This window comes from Pyxicephalus adspersus, chromosome 1, assembly GCF_032062135.1.
Source record: "Pyxicephalus adspersus chromosome 1, UCB_Pads_2.0, whole genome shotgun sequence".
Lineage (NCBI taxonomy): Eukaryota > Metazoa > Chordata > Amphibia > Anura > Pyxicephalidae > Pyxicephalus > Pyxicephalus adspersus.
The window spans coordinates 91,157,374-91,177,966 of record NC_092858.1 but is presented as its reverse complement, the minus strand read 5'-3'; the positions used below and the strand labels follow the sequence as shown (position 1 = coordinate 91,177,966).

Genomic DNA, 20,593 nt, shown 5'->3' with positions numbered 1-20,593 from the left:
TTCTATATTTATATAGACTGGTATATACTAGCAAAAAATTTGATATTTATGCACTCAAGGAAAATCCCACGAATCTACCACCTTATGATGTAATATGGCCTTTTTGTGTTTTAAACCACAGCATTATTAAGTACTTCAGTAACCCAGTATGAATGTTAGTATCTGGTAACTTTTATGCCACTTTACTATTTTAGGAAAACTATTTTTTGACATTTGTCAAGATCTATTATTTTCACCAATGTTGTTCTACTCACCACTTTTCCTTCAACACCAACTGGTCCAACTGGTCCTCTTTCACCACGATCACCCTATAATAAAAACATATTGCAATATTCCTTTTTGTCACAATAATTTTAAAGAATACTGAGAATGTTGAAAAAAGAAATGATGGGTTTTAACATATCAGTTAGTGTTCATTAGACTTATAGTAAAATGCAATAAAGCATATGCAAGTTCTTAATTAACCCAATTGTGTATTATTAAAATTATTTAAAATATAAAATATACTTACTTTTATACCTACAATACCTCTAGGTCCAATTTCTCCAGGTGGACCCCTCTCTCCCTAGAAGACAGTGATTTTACTTATTACAAAAGAAACATAGCATCTAAAACAGCAGGAGACATGCTTGTTTTACCTGTTTCCTGTGTTAGGAATAATATTTGTAGCAGCAGGAAAGCACAGAATGTAATACAAATAATTCTTGTAATGCATATAATCTAATCTAATATAGAGACATTAAAATTAAGTTCTCCCCTTCTAATATTCAGTATGTAAGTTACGATTTTTAGAATTTGTGCTTGTTCTGCTTTTGAAGAAAATTATGTCAGCACATCTCCACATAATAGTTTAGTCCAAATTCAACAATCAGTGCAAATGAAGCAATCTAAACTTCTAAATTTAGATTTATTAAGATAAATGGAACATTACACACTATTTAAAGACCAATTCAGTCTACATCATAAAACACTTGTAGGCTGAATCCCCTGTTCGCCCATCTTTTCATTTTACTTGATGTTTCCAAAGGTGATGTTTTCTCAGGAGTTTTTATATCCATTACCTCTCACCAGACCATAAGCAAAGTGTCAGTCCTAAAACTGGTTTCCCAAATAGTTTGATTTCACATTTTCAAAGACACAATTTTTTTGCTTTGTATAGGTGGCATGCCACCATGTGGTTTAAATTCCCAGCATTCTTTTACAGGAGAAATCTTGCTTTTTTGTGGTAATAGTCTTTAGGATGTATTGGTATATTAAGGGCAGTGCAACAAATTCAGAGCAGTGCTAATATTGAAATGATAAACACATTTTTGTGACGCACTTACCTGTTTTCCTGGAGCACCAACGAATCCTGGCTCCCCACGTGTACCTGGTTCACCCTAAATAAAGATGAATAAATAATTAATTACATATTGATAGTTTATAAATGCAAGTAGGTTTTCATAAGTTACCTGCCATTCAGGTAACTTATGAAAACCTACTTGCATTTATAAACTATCGCTCGGTTATAACTGTGACGTCTAGATGGGTGACAGATCAAATTAAAATGAATAAATTAATAGAAAACTGGCTTCCAGATTTTTTTTAATTAGGTTGTTTTTATTTATTTTAAATGTAAAGACTGTAAAAATATTGCTAAAATATTTTTTTAAACTGTCTTTTTATAATGTGTTTAGGTGAACTGTGTCGTTTTGATCCCAGTCTTTTATTCCAAGCATCTGTTTAAAGGTAGTGATTGGCTGCAATTTTTAAAAACTGTATCTGTCCTCCTCCTTTGACTCTCAGTTACCTTGTTTTACCCTTGCTGTTGTTTACATTTCTTATCTCATATTTCTTTTAGTCTATTAATTAAACATTATTAATGTAAATGTATTAAAAACGGAAATGTATTCTTAAAATTTGTTTAATAGTACTTAGAGCTGGTTTTACTTAGTTTAAACTTGATTTTGGGTAGGGACATAAATCCTATTCATGACATGTTTTGTGTTTTTAAATGCAAAAGTGGTCTTTTATTATGTCTAACTACTACATTATCACAATTGCTAGAGTGTGACTGAGTCCAAAATGTATGTAAAGCCCAAGCTTTTTCTTTTAGGAGTTTTAGAGTAGGGATGGGTTAAACCACTACTTAGTTACTCATTCCTGCTCTGGAAATGAACAGGGAATGAAAGGCCATCTATACAAAGTGAGCAGAATCCTTATCATAGTCAGATGTCACAGAAACCAGACAACAACTAGACAACTAGTCTTTTCGAAAGAAAAGTTCAGCAGTGGTAACTTTTTTCAGTATAATTCCTTTCAGATGGTCACACAAGACACAATTTAACTAGACATGCGTGGAGTCATAAAAGATCCAATCCAAAAAAACCTGGATGAAGGTGTCTGGATGACCTGATTTGTTTTTCTAATAAATCATTAGATTGAGGCAAGATTGTACAAAACATCTGTAGAGCAATTAGTTGTACTGTTGACCTAGAATGTTCATTCGTTTGAAAAATAACTTAACAAACTTTCTCACAACCAAGCCTTTAGGCATTTTAAAAGGCTATAAACACTTTTCATATTACTTCTGATTACATTTAGAACTGCCCTAAAAGATATTTTTCACTTAGTATATGTATGTGGTCAAGTTAAATAATTCCATTAAATACATACCTTTTGACCAATACCTCCTTTGGTGCCTGGTTGTCCAGGTAACCCCTGAAAAAAAAGAGTCCTGATTTGTAGGTGACGCTAAAATTAGCTACCAAATAAATGCATAGTATCATTATTGTATCAGTAAGTACTATGAAAAGATTCCATTAGTAGCTAAAGATTATTTTCAAAATGGTTTTGTGATTACAAAAGAAAAGCACTAAAGCTTTTGTGTACTTAAATTGAATACCTAACATACAAGAATTCTAGTTATTTAGTTAAAGAGACCAGCTATCTGCATTTCTCCAAGCCTAAAATTGCAAGAAAATTGTATAAATGTTCAACTCAGAGATCCTATTATTTCTTAAAAGCAATAAACAATAGGTTTACTTAATTTGTTTAGAAAACTGGTAAAATAATCAAATACATTTCACAAAATACCCTAAGAAGGATCACAGCTTATGTACTTTAATATAAAGTATGCAAAGTCAACATTTACAATAGTTAAAAAGCTAAATAAAACTAAATTAAAGTTTTGGCTAAAGTAAAAACACAATTTTACCACTGAACAGTTGTTTTTCATACACACTTACATTGCTCAGGACTGTAAGTTTATATGCTGATCAAAATGCCCATTGAAATTTGTTTTATAATTAGTTCTAAGAAAAAAATCAGCTTTTCATGCCCTATCTAATCTTGAAATGGCTATAGGAATACCATTAATTGCCCCACAAGCTAAAAAGTAATATGTATACTGTCCCTGCTAAAATGTTCAAGAAAACACTTGTTTCCATGTCATATTGATTCAGTGGCTTTCAGAAATTTACTAACTTTGAACCAGGATGCAGTTTAATAGTTCTGGCATTTGTATGACTATATAATATATGACTATAAAAATATCTTGCTGTAAGAAGAGTAGGATTCCATGGTTGGTGACAAATCTATGATCTTAAGTAGTTAGATTTTCTTTCCATTGACCCCCCCCCCCCCACCCCAAGTTCATTGAGTGACATTTAAAAGCACTTTATCCAACAATACCCCTATGTTTAAAGATATATCTACTATTACTTTCTTAACACAAGAAGCATATAAAATACTTACAGCAAGCCCTTGATGACCAGGTGAGCCAGGGAAGCCATTTTGCCCAGTGCTGCCCTAGACAAAACATAAACATGAGTTGGGAAGCAAACAATGAATTAAGCAAACTATGTGACATGAAATAGGAAAACTAATAAGATATATACCTTTACTCCATTCACCCCTGGAGTTCCATCTTTGCCATCAATACCAGGAAGACCCTAAATTAATAAAAGTATACTAAATCAGTATGAAGAAAAATCAATGTTTTTTTTAAATTATGAAAAAAAACAACTCCAGAAATGATATCATGATTTTATGATATGATTGGCAGGGCTAGTTATTAGCATCATCACTAATTAGTCTGTACATTTAAGCTAGAAATATCAATCTGATATAGGGCAACCTAGCCTTTTCACATAATCAAAATAGTAAATATTTATTGGCTCTGCACAAAATAAGTAAATTGTTCACAGTGATGGTTACTTATTTATTGTTTAAAAGTTCAAAGGCAAACCAAGCAATTATTACAAATCTCTATAAAAACCACAAAAAGCAGAAAAGTACAATGAAATAAAGAAATGAAAACATTTATTCCATCACCTGTGACTAGCTGAGGTTACCTCTCCCAATAGAGCGCTTCAGTGATCAGACAGATCAGAACAGATTCACATCTTTAGTAGTGCTTGTTAAAAAAAATCATTATTTTTTTTCTCCATTTCCCATCTTCTATAAACTCTTTTCTACTTTGAATTTCATTTCTACAAACTTACATTGCTTCCCTTAGGACCCATTGCTCCCATTTGTCCAATGACACCTCGGGCACCCTGAAACAATATTTTGTTGGTTAGATAATTGTAAGACCAAGGAAGTAAATGACATAACATATATATATTCTTAAATGAAGATTTTACAGGTAACATCTCAATGTGTTTTTTCCTCTAAATTCTGTGTAAAAGTATGGTTCTTTTGGTGTCAGAAATATTTACAAAAGGAAATCTGTGGACATGGACAAATTAAAACCTATGGAGACAAAGTCAATTAATATATGTTGGTCCTTAATTCAGCAAAGCAACATACTTTTCCCCTGTACCTTAAAACAAATATAATCCAGCAGGTTTCAATACACCCCACTTACCACAGTTCTGTTTGACAGTGGCATGGCAACATTTGTCTGAGATCTCAATTATAACTGGGCACTAATGGATTTTTGAGGCCTCACTATTACCCCCCTTCATGCTATTTCCTTTCCTTCTATTTCCTGCTTGATGCCAGAAGGCATACGGTGGTTAAGCTTCCTAATTAATAAAAACAGTTTAATTGCTTTATGCATTTGTTTGATAAAATGCACTACTGTTACTATTATTATTCATGACTAATATAAGGTAAAAAATATAAAATGTCTGGCCCACACATGTATCGGATTCACAACTTTGGCTCTAACCAACTAAACATTCTGTAAAGATAAAACGCCAACGCCTTAATACTAGTTCTTTGACAGGTTTGTAGTCGGACTCCAATTTTATGAACAGACTAGTTTTTATATTACATTACAATCTAGACATTTTAAAAATGAAAACTAGATGCCATGTCCCAAAAAAAGTTCTTTAGGTTGTTTAGCTTAGGATTTGTGGCTTGCCTATCAATTCTGTATTTGTAGCAATGACCCTATCAAAGGCACAGACAGCAATTAAAACTGGACAAAGGTCTTTGAAGAAAATGTAATCTAGATGTCATGTTCTGAAAATATTTGAATATTCTAGCTTGCTAGGATGCAATAATTTACAGGGACTGAATAATATAGCTACCAGTGTACATAATAAGCTATATATAAATGAACACAATATATGTAATGCATAATATCCAAGAAAAAACCACAGTGGCTAAGGATGTGTAGAAATATATGTAGAGCATATTTTTTATACTTAATCTTACCATAAACAAACTTCACATTTTATAGAATTCAATGCAGAACAAAAATACTTTTTAATTTGCCACATTTAGTAATTACATTTGAATATTAATTAGGGGAGAAAATATGACTCACTTTATCTCCTTTCTCTCCTGGTTCTCCTGGGGGCCCTTTTGGCCCCTCCTCACCCTGAAACAGACATAAAGAAGTGAAAACTCTGCAAGGCTGTGCTCATTAGTGATAATAACCACCCTAAGTGCAGTTTAATTAAATGTTCCTGCTCTCTAGGGGATTCTGTAATGAGGACTGTGAAGCCCACACTAAGTCGATTGGGAATTTCACCTCTTTCAGTTCTGACTGCACAAAATGTAAAGTTGTTTAGATGAACTCACCTCTGGTTAGGGTCACAGAGTATAATAAGTCTGATAGACCAAATACTACAGAACAATTGTGCCACTATATGACAGATAGAACTAACATTTGAACACTTATTGACAAACTGGATGGATTTAGGTTGTTAATACAGCTTTAGCAACAAACACTAATAAAGCACAGTATGTATTTATTCAGATGATGGTACAAGCACAATTTAGCAAAGTATAAAGAATAAGGTATTTATACCAACTTACAGGTTTCCCTGCTGCACCAACTGATCCAATCATCCCTTTATATCCTGTGGGTCCCTGAGGAATTTTAAAGACATCTTTTAGAATAACAGCTAAAATAGAAGTAACAATATATATATATATTCTTACACTGCTGGTTTACCACAGTTCTTTCTTTTAAATATATATATTGAATGATCTCACCTAATCAAATGGAATATGAAACACATTTCTTCCTATATACGACTATATAAGAAATTTCTAAAACATATATGAGGCCTTTCTGTGACCCAAGGTTATACAGTTTCATTGTACTTCCTTTTGTACAAGCTTCCCCTGTTGTTCTTACTGTAGTAAGAACTGCTGGTAAAATGCACTTTTGGAGACAGCATGCAGTCTCCTTTATAGAAAGGTCTACTTTCAACTGTTCTGACCACCAGACAAGAAAAGATAGTTTGATGTTCCTCACAACACTTCCTTTCACCCCTTCCCCCTACAATTCTCTTGCTGAATTTAGCCATTAACATCCAGAGGTAGCAAAAGGAGGTAAAAAGTTCTTACAGTTTGTAAGTTTAAGGTTTGGTGCAGCCTATCCACCATTGCAAACTACTTGGGAACTTTTACAAGAACAGTAAATGCATCAAGATGGTTCAGGATAAGCAAGTCAATTGCAAAAAGTAATATCTTATTGTAATGCTCAAACATGCATTGTTTTATGGCATGCACACACACACTTTCTATTGAAATCTAATGTATTAAATCCAAAATCCTAACTTTCAGACAGACTACAAGATTCCAAAGATCCATCTCAAATATCTACTTTTTTATATATATACTTACAGTTTCACCTTTGGGTCCGCCGGGCCCTGGGTAACCACGGATTCCCTGAGGGCCCTGTATTACAAAAATTACCAGAATATTGATAACTGTTATCAGAGGTCTTTTGAGTAGTAAAAGTGAGAAATAAATTGGTAATAATTAATAAACACATGGTCTATTTTTCAAAATTTGCCTTGTGAACTGATATCAGGAGAATACCTGTAAACCTTAGTGCAAACTAGGATCACACAGGTTTCTTTGGTTTAGGGAACAAACAAAAATGTGTTCCTATAAATGGTTTCTTGGCATCTCTTGGACCCAGACTATTCAGTACTTATGAGTCAACAAATCAATCGTAAATTTAATTCCATATTGTTTTTGCATTAGCTGGACTAAAGTCTAAATGACTTTATTTAGTGAGAATTGGGAAATAAAATAAGGAAAGAGTCATCACAGTTTATAAATGTGAAGATAAATGCCACCTTTCTTCTATTGTGTACTACTGTACTAGACAAAGTGTGAAGCCTGTGTTCCATGTAGTCTATTGTATTTGGCTATCACTGCTTTGCAAAATAAGGCTACGCTGAAATATATTTAAAAAAATAAGCTGTTGTACATTACCGGAGGTCCTGGAATTCCTTGTTCTCCTGAAATACCAACATCTCCCTTTGAGCCCTGTAATTGGAAGGACAGGTCTACTCAACTAAAATATATACAGTATTGTTTTAATATTTCTAAAAATAATATAAAATAAAGTGTTGTTTATTCACATATTACAGATTTGAAAATAATTTTGTAGCAACATAGAAACAACTCTCAACAATTACTCCCTTTTCATTCCCAGGCATATTTTTTTACATTGTGTTTTTTGTGTTTGTTTTTGCCCACTGTTGACTTTAACGTGTTTGGCCAACTGACTTTAGCTGACTTTGCCTGTTATCAACAAAGGAGCAGAGGGAGGCTCATGTCAATGACAACAGGATTCAGGTATTCTGCTTGTTAATTACAGTTATGTGCTCATAATCGCCAGACACCTTTTAGATTGTAAGCTCTTTGGGTCAGGGTCCTCTCCTCTTGTATCACTGTCTGTATTAGTCTGTAATTTTCAACCCCTATTTAAAGTACAGCGCTGCGTAATATGTTGGCGCTATTTGAATCCATTTTATTAATAATAATAACAGACAGAGGTCGAGATGCTCACCTCTAAGACCCTTCATTTTGAGCTAGTAATAGCCTGGTCACAGCAATGCAAACTAAGTACAGAAAAAAATGCACGTTTATGTGAAAGTTTACATGTGAGCACTCCTGTAAATGCATAAGTGTGTAAACAAATAGTAAATAATAGACAGTAGCTAGAACAGATCTACTCCCAGTGCAATGGGTGGCCTCGTGTTTAGTGCTCAACTGCCTAGGTGTCTTAGTGATTGGTTCTTTAACATGTGAGAAGTTAGTTAAGATGTTGTCTCAGTGCTCATTTACAAGAAGTGAATCTGTGGTGTGGCTAGGAATTTCCTGTGCTTTCTCCTGCTTAATGTGGTCAGACTGAGGAGTACCCAAAAAGTAAACTACATGAGATTCTACCCTTGCAGTCCTACCAACTACTAGGGCCTATGTGACAACATCAACCCTAACCTTCAATACAACTTTGTATTCACCATGCCAGGATACAGGCCTACTACTGTTAGTTTCCATCAAGAAAAGGAGAACTCTACCCATTTTTAAGGTGTAAAAAGATTAGTACCATTTATTTAAGGGATAAAGATGTCAATACAAATTATTATGCATAACCAAGGTTTAGGAAAGAGTTAAATATGTTTTTACAATAAACACATAGCAAAAATCAGCTGTGCAGGTGACACAGGGACAGTGGCTCCCCTGTCACTTTGAAAACTTACATTCTGTATATCAGAACAGTGTTTCTAATTTGCTGATTACAGTGTCTGGCCACTGTTATCTGCAAAACTGAGCCGTCAGTTTGAAGTGTGCAGGAGATAGCTGGGATGATGCAGAAACACAAGCTCCCACCTTAGCTGCATCCCATCAGCACAGTGCCTGCGCAGGAGCCACTTCTGCCTCTGACTCAGTAGGTCTTTGCAACATATGCTGAACATATCATGAAGAAAACTTAAGAATAGCTATGCAATTTTTCCAATTTATAAAAAACTGTTTTCTTAATGCACTTTATGAAATACGTACAGGTTTGCCTTGTGGTCCTGACTCACCAAGGGGACCTGGACGACCTTTATGGCCCTAAAGAGAAAATATAATATATAAGAACACTTTTTTTCAAGCTGGTTTAGCCTATATAAGGCATTTAATAGAGGAAACAAGGTCATGAGAAGATGAACTAATATCAAATTAAATAAACCCAATTGACAACAAAACAGCCCTATATAAACAAATCTGTAACTTAGCGAGTATCACTCCTTAGTATTATGCAGCGCTATTAAAAATAATTTCAGTAATTGTTGGTAACGATTCACACAAGTTTACATGCCAAAAAAAACATGCACAGAAGATATGCAGATAATGCAGGTAATTTTATGGCTACAACACCAAACACTTTTACAATGCAATGCTGAAACATAGCAAGGCATACTTTTTAACTTTACTTAAAGATCAATTAATATGTATGATTTATTAGGAAAAGAATATATTTTACAAAGGGACTTACCTTTACTCCCTGCAGTCCTTGAGGTCCTTTGGGGCCTGCTGGGCAGTTTGTTGGACACTACAAAATAAAAGTTACTTTTAATGACTTAATGTAAATAAACAGTTCTTTAACTGCATCTTTTTAATCAGTGGATTTAGCATGGTAAAAGATGGTATCTCTCGCCAATGAGCATTGTATAGTATCTACAGGCATCCCCTGGCTGAACAATCTTAGTTGGAAGAATAAAAAGTTCAGAATGGATTTCCCAATTATTTGTCACTGTTCTTTGCAGGTTAAGGCGATGCTAGGGTTGTCTGTATAAGCATGCATGCACAACATAGGAGGTATGCTTTTGCTATGATAGATAATGGTCTACCTTTGGAATGCCATCTTAAAACCATGAGTGGTATTACAGCTTACTAATAAAGTAGCAGCTCTCCTCTGCTGTTTATGTAAGGCCCAGGTATCACCTCCCCCATACAAGGACAATGAGTTCCAATAGTCTTTAGCAACAATTACTCCCATATTGCATGAATGCACAAGAGACCAATGAGAGAACTGTGATGACTAGGCAATTCAATTCTATAATATGTTTTTCAGTAGGTAATGATCACATTTTATAGATTTGCTACAACCTTTAGAAAGTAATGTTCTATCTCAGCTGGTTTTCCAGCATTTGTCTGGGGGATAGAATATTCTTCTACAACAATACACATGAAATAGGCAAACATATTGGTAACATGCAGGGAGATAGCTAGGAACTGATTTTAACTGTAAATATAGATGGTGCCCCAGTTTAGATACATTCAGTTGACTGAATCAACCCACATGTGTACATACCAGGAAATCAGCACTGCCTTCTAGGCCTTGGATGTTCCCTGAGGGGCCCTGAAATACAAAGGAATAAAACTTCACATTACATTTCTGCTGGTTGCATGCATTACAAAGCACACTACTATTTTAGCAGCTATTTCTGCAGCTTGCTCATACATTTTCTTAATTAGATAGACTCAGCATTTACTGTTCATTGTACAATTTAAGAACTGTACAGGGACAATGTGTTATACAGACAATACAGAGGGTTTCAGCACAGAGGAGAGAAAGAGAGTACATGATAATGCATTTCACATAATACTGTATATGTCAATGCAAATAGCAAAATACAGTAGGAAAGTCTGTAGACAGGAACCACGATTCTCTGGAACAAACAAATCATACCCTGGAGGCAAATGGGAAAACGATAACTTCAAAGAAATAAACTAAAAGAAGTCTCTATGGAGGTCATTCATTAATGGCAAGTTTCAGCAACTAATTTCCCCACACAAGCAGTAAATTACAATAGCAGTCAAGCAAAACCAAAATAGGCGATGTATGGTTAGAGGGGAGAAATATATATAGTTAAAATATAATAAGAAAAGAAAAACAAGGAGATCATAATATATGTATGTAAGGGAAAATACAAATAGGAAAGGTGCCATCTTCTATAACACATCTTGAAGTTATGAGAAAGAGGTGTGCACCATGTGAGCTAGGGAGACCTGATGATACTCTCCACCCTCCGGCAAACCGCAAATACAATATAACATATCACCCAGGCATTCCATGCAAACCAACTAACACAGTGCAATAGAAAATAGCATTTCATATGTGTGCGTAAGAGACAATAGTGAGAATAAAACAGGAAACTCAGGAAACAGGAAGAACAGATAAAGTCCCAGTGCATCAAAAACATTTACAGTCCTTTGAAAGGAGCCTTCTGGAATGGTGATGCCCCAGGTAAAGTTTCTCAGTCTAGGCTACGATCACAGGGGTCCAGTCAAAGTAAAAAAAACACTGTGTGAATGAAAAGAGCCCCGTAGGAGTAGTAGTCCACAATGTATAGGCCTAGGCAAACCAAGCAGGCAAATAGTAGATATAGTGAGTAACATTGCATAGGTCAGTGAGGAAAATACTGTCCACCCCAACACAGCAAATACACTTATGATCCGTATGAGCAATAGGAACCACAAGGCTACTGATAACTTGGTATATATTCATAATCAGGAGAGACTGCTTAAGGTAGCCAGAGAAAGACAGTGGTTGTGCCAGAATATCTCCCCTGTTAACAAGGCCTGAAAGTCAGGGTCCCCTGAAGCACATACATTCTGAGACTGGCTGAAAAATCTATTCAGCTTAATGCTGAAATAGAAGAAAATGTTAAACTGGAGGGCACCCCATGATGCACCAAAACCCACAAAAGGCCACCAAAATGCAGTAATGCAGACAAGGCAGAAGTTTTTCTGCTCCTAGTTTCTGAATCGATGATACAAGGACAAGAATTGTTTCAGCTATGTTGTCAACCATGCCAGCTACCTATGCCGCATCCCACTGGACCAAATTGAGATCTACTGCATATTAGGCCTTTAACTTGGTAATCAAGGCCTCTAGTTTGTAGGACGTGGATCACAGGGAGGACATATTCATAGGGCCTAGCAAAAGAGGAAAATCTCCAGAGATATCCTCCTCATAGGAGAATAGAACTAACCAGCCCAGTGCAGTAGTACAAAGACCACTAAGCTTGAACATATGATATGAAATGCCCTGTGACCTACAATGATGATGTGCAGGGTGCAGTAACAGGATGATATGCTAACGATGCTGGGTGTTGTGGCCCACCCATGCAATAATCCCTCTGAATGGTCAAGAAACTCCACTCCAGGGAGTCAGCCGCCTTACCTCTCTCTGGGAGTTCAAATTTGTTGGGGAGTCAAAACCAGCCAAAGTATAATGGCATCACCACTATAATGATATGCCCCACTAAAATTGATATTTTACCATAAACATTTTCAACAATGTGCCCAAATCTAGACACATATAATCTGAGCTACTGAGTCATATGAGATCATGTAAGATCTCTCAGTTTATAATTTAGAAATACCTATAACATGAGAGATCATTTTAAAAATCTGTAAACATAAGAGTTCATTTCTGATACTGTTTTCTTATACTTTTCAGTTATACAATTCCTTGTTAATCAAAAATATTTTAAAAATGGTACAGATACATACAGGTTTTCCTGGTGGTCCTGGTGGTCCTGAAGGCCCAACGGGTCCTCTCTCGCCCTTAAAGAAAAGAAAACATTGTCCACATTAGAAACCTGAGATCAGGGTGTAATATAGTTTTTTAAGACTACACTATTATATTTGCATATGCATTACAGTACCAACTAACCATCTCAATAGTATAAATTGGCAATGCTCTAATTAACAGAAAATTAAGTGATATTATACATACAATAAGTTTAATTAGTACAGGATTGGGCTTTACTAATTGATATTGTGGGAGAAGTTGTCATGCAATACCTAGTGTAGCTTCCTAGGGACACATTTAATGGACAAAATGCTATAGAGAATATGGGCCTGATTTATTAAAACTCTCCAAGACTTGAGAAGATAGACTATCATGGATGAACTTGGGTGATCCAGCAAACCTGAAGTGGATCTGGTCCAGGATTGAAAACATTTGCCAAATAATACCAAAGGCTAATCCATTGCAGGTTTGCTGGATCACCCAGGTTCTTCTCTAGTCTTTGGAAGCTTTATTAAATCAGGCCTAAAGTGTACAGTAAATAGTGATTCAGTAGCAAAGAAAAACAGAAGGACCACTATCTCTCTTATCTGTGCTTACATGTGTAATCATGCTTATTTTAGTGATATGTACTCTTCAAATACATAAAATGTAAATTTAAAAGGGGCAGCTGACTAGCTGTAATTTTCATGCTGGTATGATTTTTGTGCAAGTAGCTGCCTAGCTTTGGTATCATCTTTGTATATTCTTTAAAAGCACAACAATCTGAAAAAGACTTAAATCAGGCCAGTACATTTTATAGCTAAAACAATAGGCTATATCTGTGACCACACACCAACAATGTATCATAATGGTTACATGTGCAGAATTATATGAGAGAGGCTGCATCAAGCCTGCTAAAAGTGGCTGCAACAGAAATATTAAAACTTTTACATACAATACATTGTATTTTGGAAATGTTCCCAAATAGACTTTGCTTCTTGTATATAGGTGACATGAAATGTGGGTGGCAGTTAAACCACACATGGAAATATAGTAGAAATGCTCCTGTTAATAGCTTGTAGATATTTACATATTTTTTGTTCTTTGCAGTAAGCCTGCAATAAATGTTTTTTTGCTTACCAATACCCAACCATATTAACTAGGACTGGGTTAATAAACTACCACCCAAACAACTTTTGGTGTTCTACCTTACTTTAGGTCATGTGTTGAAACACACTAAAGCAGAGCTAGTTCCGCAATGAAAATTTGTGATCAGACAGGATTTTTAGAGGAGCAATGTTCCTTTTCCAATAAAACATACTTACCTCTTCCTCTCTCTCTCTCTTTTTTTTTTTTTTTTTTTTTTTTTTTTATATGATGAGTTGCTCATCTGCAGCTCAGTGTATGATGCCGAAATATCCTGAGTATCATGAGTATCTTAAATGAACTCCAATGCACATGCAGGAGAGTCACATCATTCTGGCTTTGGCCAAACAAGATAGGCAAAGTTTGGGGACCGAAAAAAAGGCCTGGTATTTAAAAAATTGTGATCAGGCAGATAAGGGTATTTTATTGAAGAAGGGACCCTCTGCAATCATGTACTGGTCACATTTTTTAATTGTTGGGATTTAGTTCTGCTTTAAGAATGTGATAATGCAATCTATTTATTTGATTTTCTATGGACATACCAGCATAGTTTGTTTTGCTTCATTTCTAATGTAGCTTGTTGTTTAAAGGTAATTTGCTATTTTTTTTTCTTAGAATTTTAAAAAGTTTGGACAATCCTTGGATAAGCACCCATGAGCAGTTACTTTTTAAAGCAGTTGTATGTATGGTGTGCAAGTGGATAGGCAACCATCATATAAAGAAGGAAGAAATCATAGAAATACTCTACCTTTATTCCTGTTTGTCCAATTTCTCCAGGAAGTCCAACTTGTCCTGGGCTACCCTGCATAAAAATAAATGGATATTTTACCTTTGTTTTTTCTGTTAAGATACATAAATATATGAGATATATATATATATATATATATAAGCAAAGCGCAAATAGCTGTACACTTACAGGAAGTCCAGCAATACCAGGACCCTATTACGAAAAAAAAAACACGAATGTTAATATTCATACCAACAAAGCAGACAGTAAAATGAGTAATATGTAGCATTCATACTCACTGGTTTTCCTGGTGGCCCTGGCAGTCCTGACTGACCCTATAAAATAATGAGTCCAAGTGTACATTAATAATAAAAAAAAAAATTATAGACCACAAAAGTCAAATAAAAATGTATATATACATAATTAAAGTGTTCCTGTGTCATAGTGTTCCTAGTTATATACAGTACAGTGCAATAACACAGGATAACCCACCGAATCCTCTTCCTTATGTAGTCCAAAACAAGTAGATACAGCATACTTTTGAAGGTTTATTCCATACTAGAGATATATGGGGTCTGATTAATCTAAGCTCTCCAAGACTAGAGAAGATAGACAATCATAGGAGAATGTCGGTGATCCAGCAAAACTGTAATGGATCTGATTCCTGAATTGAAAATATTTGCCGTCCAGAAAACCTGGAATTAATTTCTTAACAATCATTTGCTATTAGTTGGCAAATGTCTTCAATCCTAGACCAGACATATTAAAGGTTTGCTAGATCATCCAGGTTCACCCATATTAATCTATCTTCTCCAGTCTTGGAGACATTTAATAAATCAAATATGTGTATTACTGCTATTAATTAATGAAAAGTGAAACAAGGCATATGCAAAAACAATAATAGAACTATCCTAGCATGTGTTAGCGCCAAAAGATCTAATTTCTAGGTCTTGTGGCATAGACTTTCACGGCCTTCTATAAACATGCATAAAGTGTCTATCAACACTTGCACACTTTTCAGTATTTTTACAGATGGTAAGTAAAAGAACCTGTCCTATCATAAAATCTGTAGTTGATGGACAAGTAAGGACAGGGGCAGTTTTAAACAAAATAGGGCTCTGGGCAAATATGAAGTGGGGGTCTAAAAGCTTAGCATTCCAGCAACCTGTACCTCTTCCATTCCCCACCTCCTAACACTGGTTCTGGATATACTATAAAATAGGTTCATACCTTTGTCTCAGTATCAGAATAATTAGATATTTAGCATAGAATTATAGGTATACTGTAGATACAGCAGTGCTATTAAGAAGTAGAACAAGAAGCATTTAAAAAAAATAACACTTACTTTGGGCCCTGGTCGTCCAGGAGGTCCAGGATCTCCCTTGGCTCCTATTAATCCCTGGAACAAGATGACAATTTATGGTAAGTGCAACATATTTGTCTTTTCTTTTTATGCTCAGTGTACATTGTCAAGAAAAATTGCAAACAGACAGGTAAGCATAATTTATTACACATGCACTGGTCTACAATTAAGTATATTCTCTCTATGATGATGGTTTTACATATTATTTAAAGTGTATATGTATATATATAATAGAATGTAGTTATTTAGAATCCCTGTACTACATTACTGCTTACAGAATACCAGGTCACTGATCTCTGAATAATTATGTCCGAATGTTGGTTATTCATAGTACATAAAGTATACATGCGCGTGTATATATATATATATATATATATATATATATATATAATAGAATTGAGTTATCTATCTCTATATGACACATATATTTTTGCATATGCTTAGACCGTAAAGCTTGCTCAATACTGTATCCCTGAAGAAGCTTAATCATGGCGAAAAGCGTCAGATTTTGCGCGGCAATATACGGTCGGAGGTTTGTTGCGTTAACATAGAGTTATCATTTCCATTTAGGCTGTATAATAAGAGTAGTAGCATTCTGTCTAGTATGCAACACCTAGGTCCTGTGAAATGTTAACAGGACCAAGGTAAAATACTCTACTGTGCTATGTGAACTATACTTTGATGTATTATGCATGAATACACAATGAATTTTGTTTTACTTATTCAATGAGCCTAAACCTCGTTCTTTTTACCTCACATTCTCACTACAAATTACTTGCTTAATGAGGTGGCTCGACATATATATATATATATATATATATATAATAGCAAGGAAAGGGAGATACCTATACTAATTAGTTCTGAGAAATCCTAACTTCGTGCCTCCCCACACCTCTTTATAAGGTTTTCAACACGATGGGCAACCTTATCGCTCTAAAGGATGCTGGAAAAAGGGCAAAATGGGTTGGGAAAGCAAAGGACTAAAGCAAGAAGTGTTGACATTTGTCTAACAGACCGACCCAGGATGCGGCATAGCTTGGGTACTTCTGGTTAGAGATTTCTGGTTATGTGAAGATATGTCTGGGGGCTTGCATTTTTCTTATAGCCAGCTTTCCAACTTTTAAAATTATTACATCTTTTTGTGTGTAGATGCCCTCATTATGAGCCTGGATTGTTCTAGACTCTGTTTTCTTTAGGGAGTGATGGTTGTCTACCTTCAATCACATAGGAGGAAACCAGCCTTATCAAGATAAGAACCATTAACAATCCTGGTGTATTAACCTGTTGGACCTATGGTGATGTTTGGTACCTTTGTAGGCTGGCACGTAGAATAGGTTAAATGTGTGGGAAATTGTCATGGGGGGGGGGGGGTTCTTCACAATTGATGCCTAGAAGAAGCTAGAGGAGAGACGATGCCTAGAAGAAGCTAGAAGAGAGGACAGGTCAGTTCTCAGGTTCTAGGGCCTGACTAGACCGGGAACTCATCAATGGACTACTGGGAGGATGAGCCTGGTTCCTATGATTAGTGGGAGAGAGGGAAGAGAACTTTTAGCACTTTATGATGAATTCACATATTAAGGATTTAGGAAAATAGAAAAGTATAACATTTTGTTGACTGGTTAGTCATGGGGAGCTGCGAAGCCAGCTCTATCTTTAATAAGCAGATCAGAAGCACATAGGTTTAATGATTTCACATTGCTTGCTAGTGAACTTTACAAAATATATGGCCAGTCTAACAGTAACACAGATACATGTGATGAGTAGATGTGTCCTCACAAGAAGTGTCAATCCATCACAACATGCCTTATAGACTACCTGACGTGTTGAATGGTGTAAATGCATAAATTAGGAAATCATTAAATGCATACTAATTCATTTCAAAATTACCACAGGTTGTCTTTGGACCACCACCAATATTATTAGTTGGAAAAACAGATTAAATGCATTTATCTTTATTAATAAATTTACACTGCATGTAACTATTTTGTATATTTACCATCAATGTAAAATCTTTGGTTAAAATGAACAAGGGAACAATGCCTAAAAGTGGTTTGTAACATTTCCAGATTTAGCTAGAGTTAAAGATAATTGAAGTTGAATTTGTTCAGCAAGGTAAGCAATATTCCAGCACACTCCTGATTTCCTGTTACACAGAACAATGCAAGGCTATTAAAGGACACAGCAAGCAGCCATCCAAGACAGGGAAACGGAGAACAAAATAAAATTACTTTCACCCAGCTTGTGTAACTAAAGTTCATAAAATGTAATTACAGAAAATATTTTCAGCATCAATGTTTTTTCCCATATAAAGAATATTTCTGAATCCTGTTTTCATTAAATTGTTTTTAACTTTTTTTTTATGGTTGAGCGACACAGGTTATTTTTAATTTGGTAAAAAAAAAAAAGTGTAAGAGTGCAGTAACTTAGTCAGAGAGCTGTCAGTGCAATGGCTACATCTGTGGACAGCCCTGATTCTTCACCTCTGCATTTAAAATATTTACCTTTATTCTTGGAGCTCTGATCAGCATTTTAAACCATATTCCTGTCTTTGCATACTGTTTACAAGTGATGACAATTTTTCATCCTGTGAAATATTGGTGCTGGGTTAATGAAGATGTGGATTGACTACCACATCTCCAAATCATGGAGGAGTCTGAGAGGTTTCTGGAAACTCCTGTTAAAAACATTTTTATCCACTTTTACATTGGTGGTTATTACAAGGGGCTATTTACACTGCTGATCAGTAGGAAATGGGCACATTGCATTGGGAGTTGTTCCACGTTGATTGTCAGCAGGAAGAATACACTTGTACATTGGTAGATAGACTGCTAAGAAGATCAGTGATGTCTGTGGACACTTATATGAGATAAACACAATGCAGATAGAAGATTGCAGACAAGATTAGGTGGGAAATCAACCTGCCATTGCTTATTGCTAAAGGACTCCTCGGCAACCGCGAGAGGAATCCCAGGGTTCCAAGCCACTTGGTTGAGAAGAGCCAGTTGTAATTCTATACCCCTTCGATTTTTCTAACTCTACATGCATATGACATAAAGAGTGTGGTTTAGGAAAAATGACATTGCTTCTGCTATATTGTGTTTATTATATTCTTGTAAAACCTAAATAGATACTGTTTATGTGTATAAATTCATTCCCAGTCCCTAGTTCAGGTTTCTCAGCCATAGTTTTGTTGAACATGAAGCTTCCTTCAGAGGTTGCCTGGGGTTCCATAAAGTGGATCTAAACTCACTCTTCCAGCTTGGGTTTATGGATGATGTAAAGTTATACTGATCTGTCTGGGTTTTACTATTCTTTAAAGCTTCTTTAAAGTTTTAGAACCACTACCACTGCCCTGATTGTTCAGCACGTTTAGTGCTTTTTTTTCTTTTACCCTGTCATGTCATGATGCCTCTCACTCTCCAGCATCACCACTGTCCAATGCGGATTATGGTGAAAACGCAGATTAGGGTGACAACAAGGATTAGGGTGACAATGCAGATGAGGTGACAACGGAGATTATGGTAACAACATAGATTAGGATAACATCTTGGATGAGGGTGACAACGCAGATTAGGGTGATAGTGTGGATTAGGATGACAAGGGGCTCCACAGATGGGGATGATGGTGATGATACGGGGGCCTGATTTGGTGGTGGGATAGGGCCCCTGACCTGTATTTTGTGTTGGTGGATCTAATCTGTATCTATGACATCATCACTAACCAGTCACTGAAGACAACACACTAAATGATTGGTTTTAGAGCCTCGGCTGGGAGCTTGAGCCGTGATTGAGGGCTGTGGGTGGAGAAGAGGATGAGAGTGGATGGCAAGGCCATTTGCCATACACAAGATGACTGCTACCATACATATAATGAATGTTTTATTTTTCATGGATTCCAGTGGACAAAGGCTGGTGCCACTGGGGGGGACTGACATTCCAATGCAAGTAAGTGAGAATACATATCTAATATTATGTCTGAACAATTACCTTTAAAGGGGGAAGTTTTGTACTGACATCAAATGTAGGGGATACTGATTTCAAATAGTGAATTTCTCCACTAACCACCAATATCAGATAGAAATTGGTTTACTGGTGGCTAACACAAGAGGATACTACAGTTTACACCGTGTTTGTTTCATTTCTAGTCAATAATATTTGTTTTTTTATGATTATTATTGCTATATAGATTGTTTATAGTAAAATATTCTGTTTTAGGTGTCTAATACCTTAGCTATGCCATATTCCTAAATGTCATCAATAAATCATGCTAATGTACAGTTGACCGTAACAATCATGAAATATAACAGGTATTCCCTGAGACCTGAAAATTATTTTAAGGCTGGATGGGTTGAAAAAGGGTGCCCTGGTCTGTCATTAATGCACCAGTTATGACACTCATGTTGCTTTACACACATACTGTACATTTATGCAAAAAATAGTACCTTTGTGCTTTTCACTATCTTTATTTAGTGTAGCAATTAAAGTTTACATTCACAGTTACACAATTTCTATTTCTCGATTTAAGTAGGTGGTTAGCATAGATTTTGTGTAAAATTAAACAAACTGCATATATTCTAATTAGAAAGTCTTTGTTTTGATAATCTCTTCCA

General features: G+C 35.5%; 1 protein-coding gene across 1 annotated transcript in view; it reads right to left on the bottom strand.

The window, feature by feature from the left end:
- The window catches only part of COL9A2 (collagen type IX alpha 2 chain), a 47,562-nt gene that overhangs the window by 11,266 nt on the left and 15,703 nt on the right, over window positions 1-20,593 (bottom strand). Inside the window, exons 5-23 of the mRNA XM_072418798.1 lie at window positions 15,967-16,020; window positions 14,921-14,956; window positions 14,811-14,834; window positions 14,643-14,696; window positions 12,748-12,801; window positions 10,541-10,588; window positions 9,722-9,778; window positions 9,244-9,297; window positions 7,669-7,722; window positions 7,069-7,122; window positions 6,253-6,306; window positions 5,759-5,812; window positions 4,485-4,538; window positions 3,879-3,932; window positions 3,736-3,789; window positions 2,656-2,700; window positions 1,326-1,379; window positions 512-565; window positions 255-308 (exon numbers count right to left, since the gene is read on the bottom strand). Of these exons, the coding sequence (XP_072274899.1) occupies window positions 255-308; window positions 512-565; window positions 1,326-1,379; window positions 2,656-2,700; window positions 3,736-3,789; window positions 3,879-3,932; window positions 4,485-4,538; window positions 5,759-5,812; window positions 6,253-6,306; window positions 7,069-7,122; window positions 7,669-7,722; window positions 9,244-9,297; window positions 9,722-9,778; window positions 10,541-10,588; window positions 12,748-12,801; window positions 14,643-14,696; window positions 14,811-14,834; window positions 14,921-14,956; window positions 15,967-16,020 (966 nt within the window). The remainder of the gene's footprint in view (window positions 1-254; window positions 309-511; window positions 566-1,325; window positions 1,380-2,655; window positions 2,701-3,735; window positions 3,790-3,878; window positions 3,933-4,484; window positions 4,539-5,758; window positions 5,813-6,252; window positions 6,307-7,068; window positions 7,123-7,668; window positions 7,723-9,243; window positions 9,298-9,721; window positions 9,779-10,540; window positions 10,589-12,747; window positions 12,802-14,642; window positions 14,697-14,810; window positions 14,835-14,920; window positions 14,957-15,966; window positions 16,021-20,593) is intronic.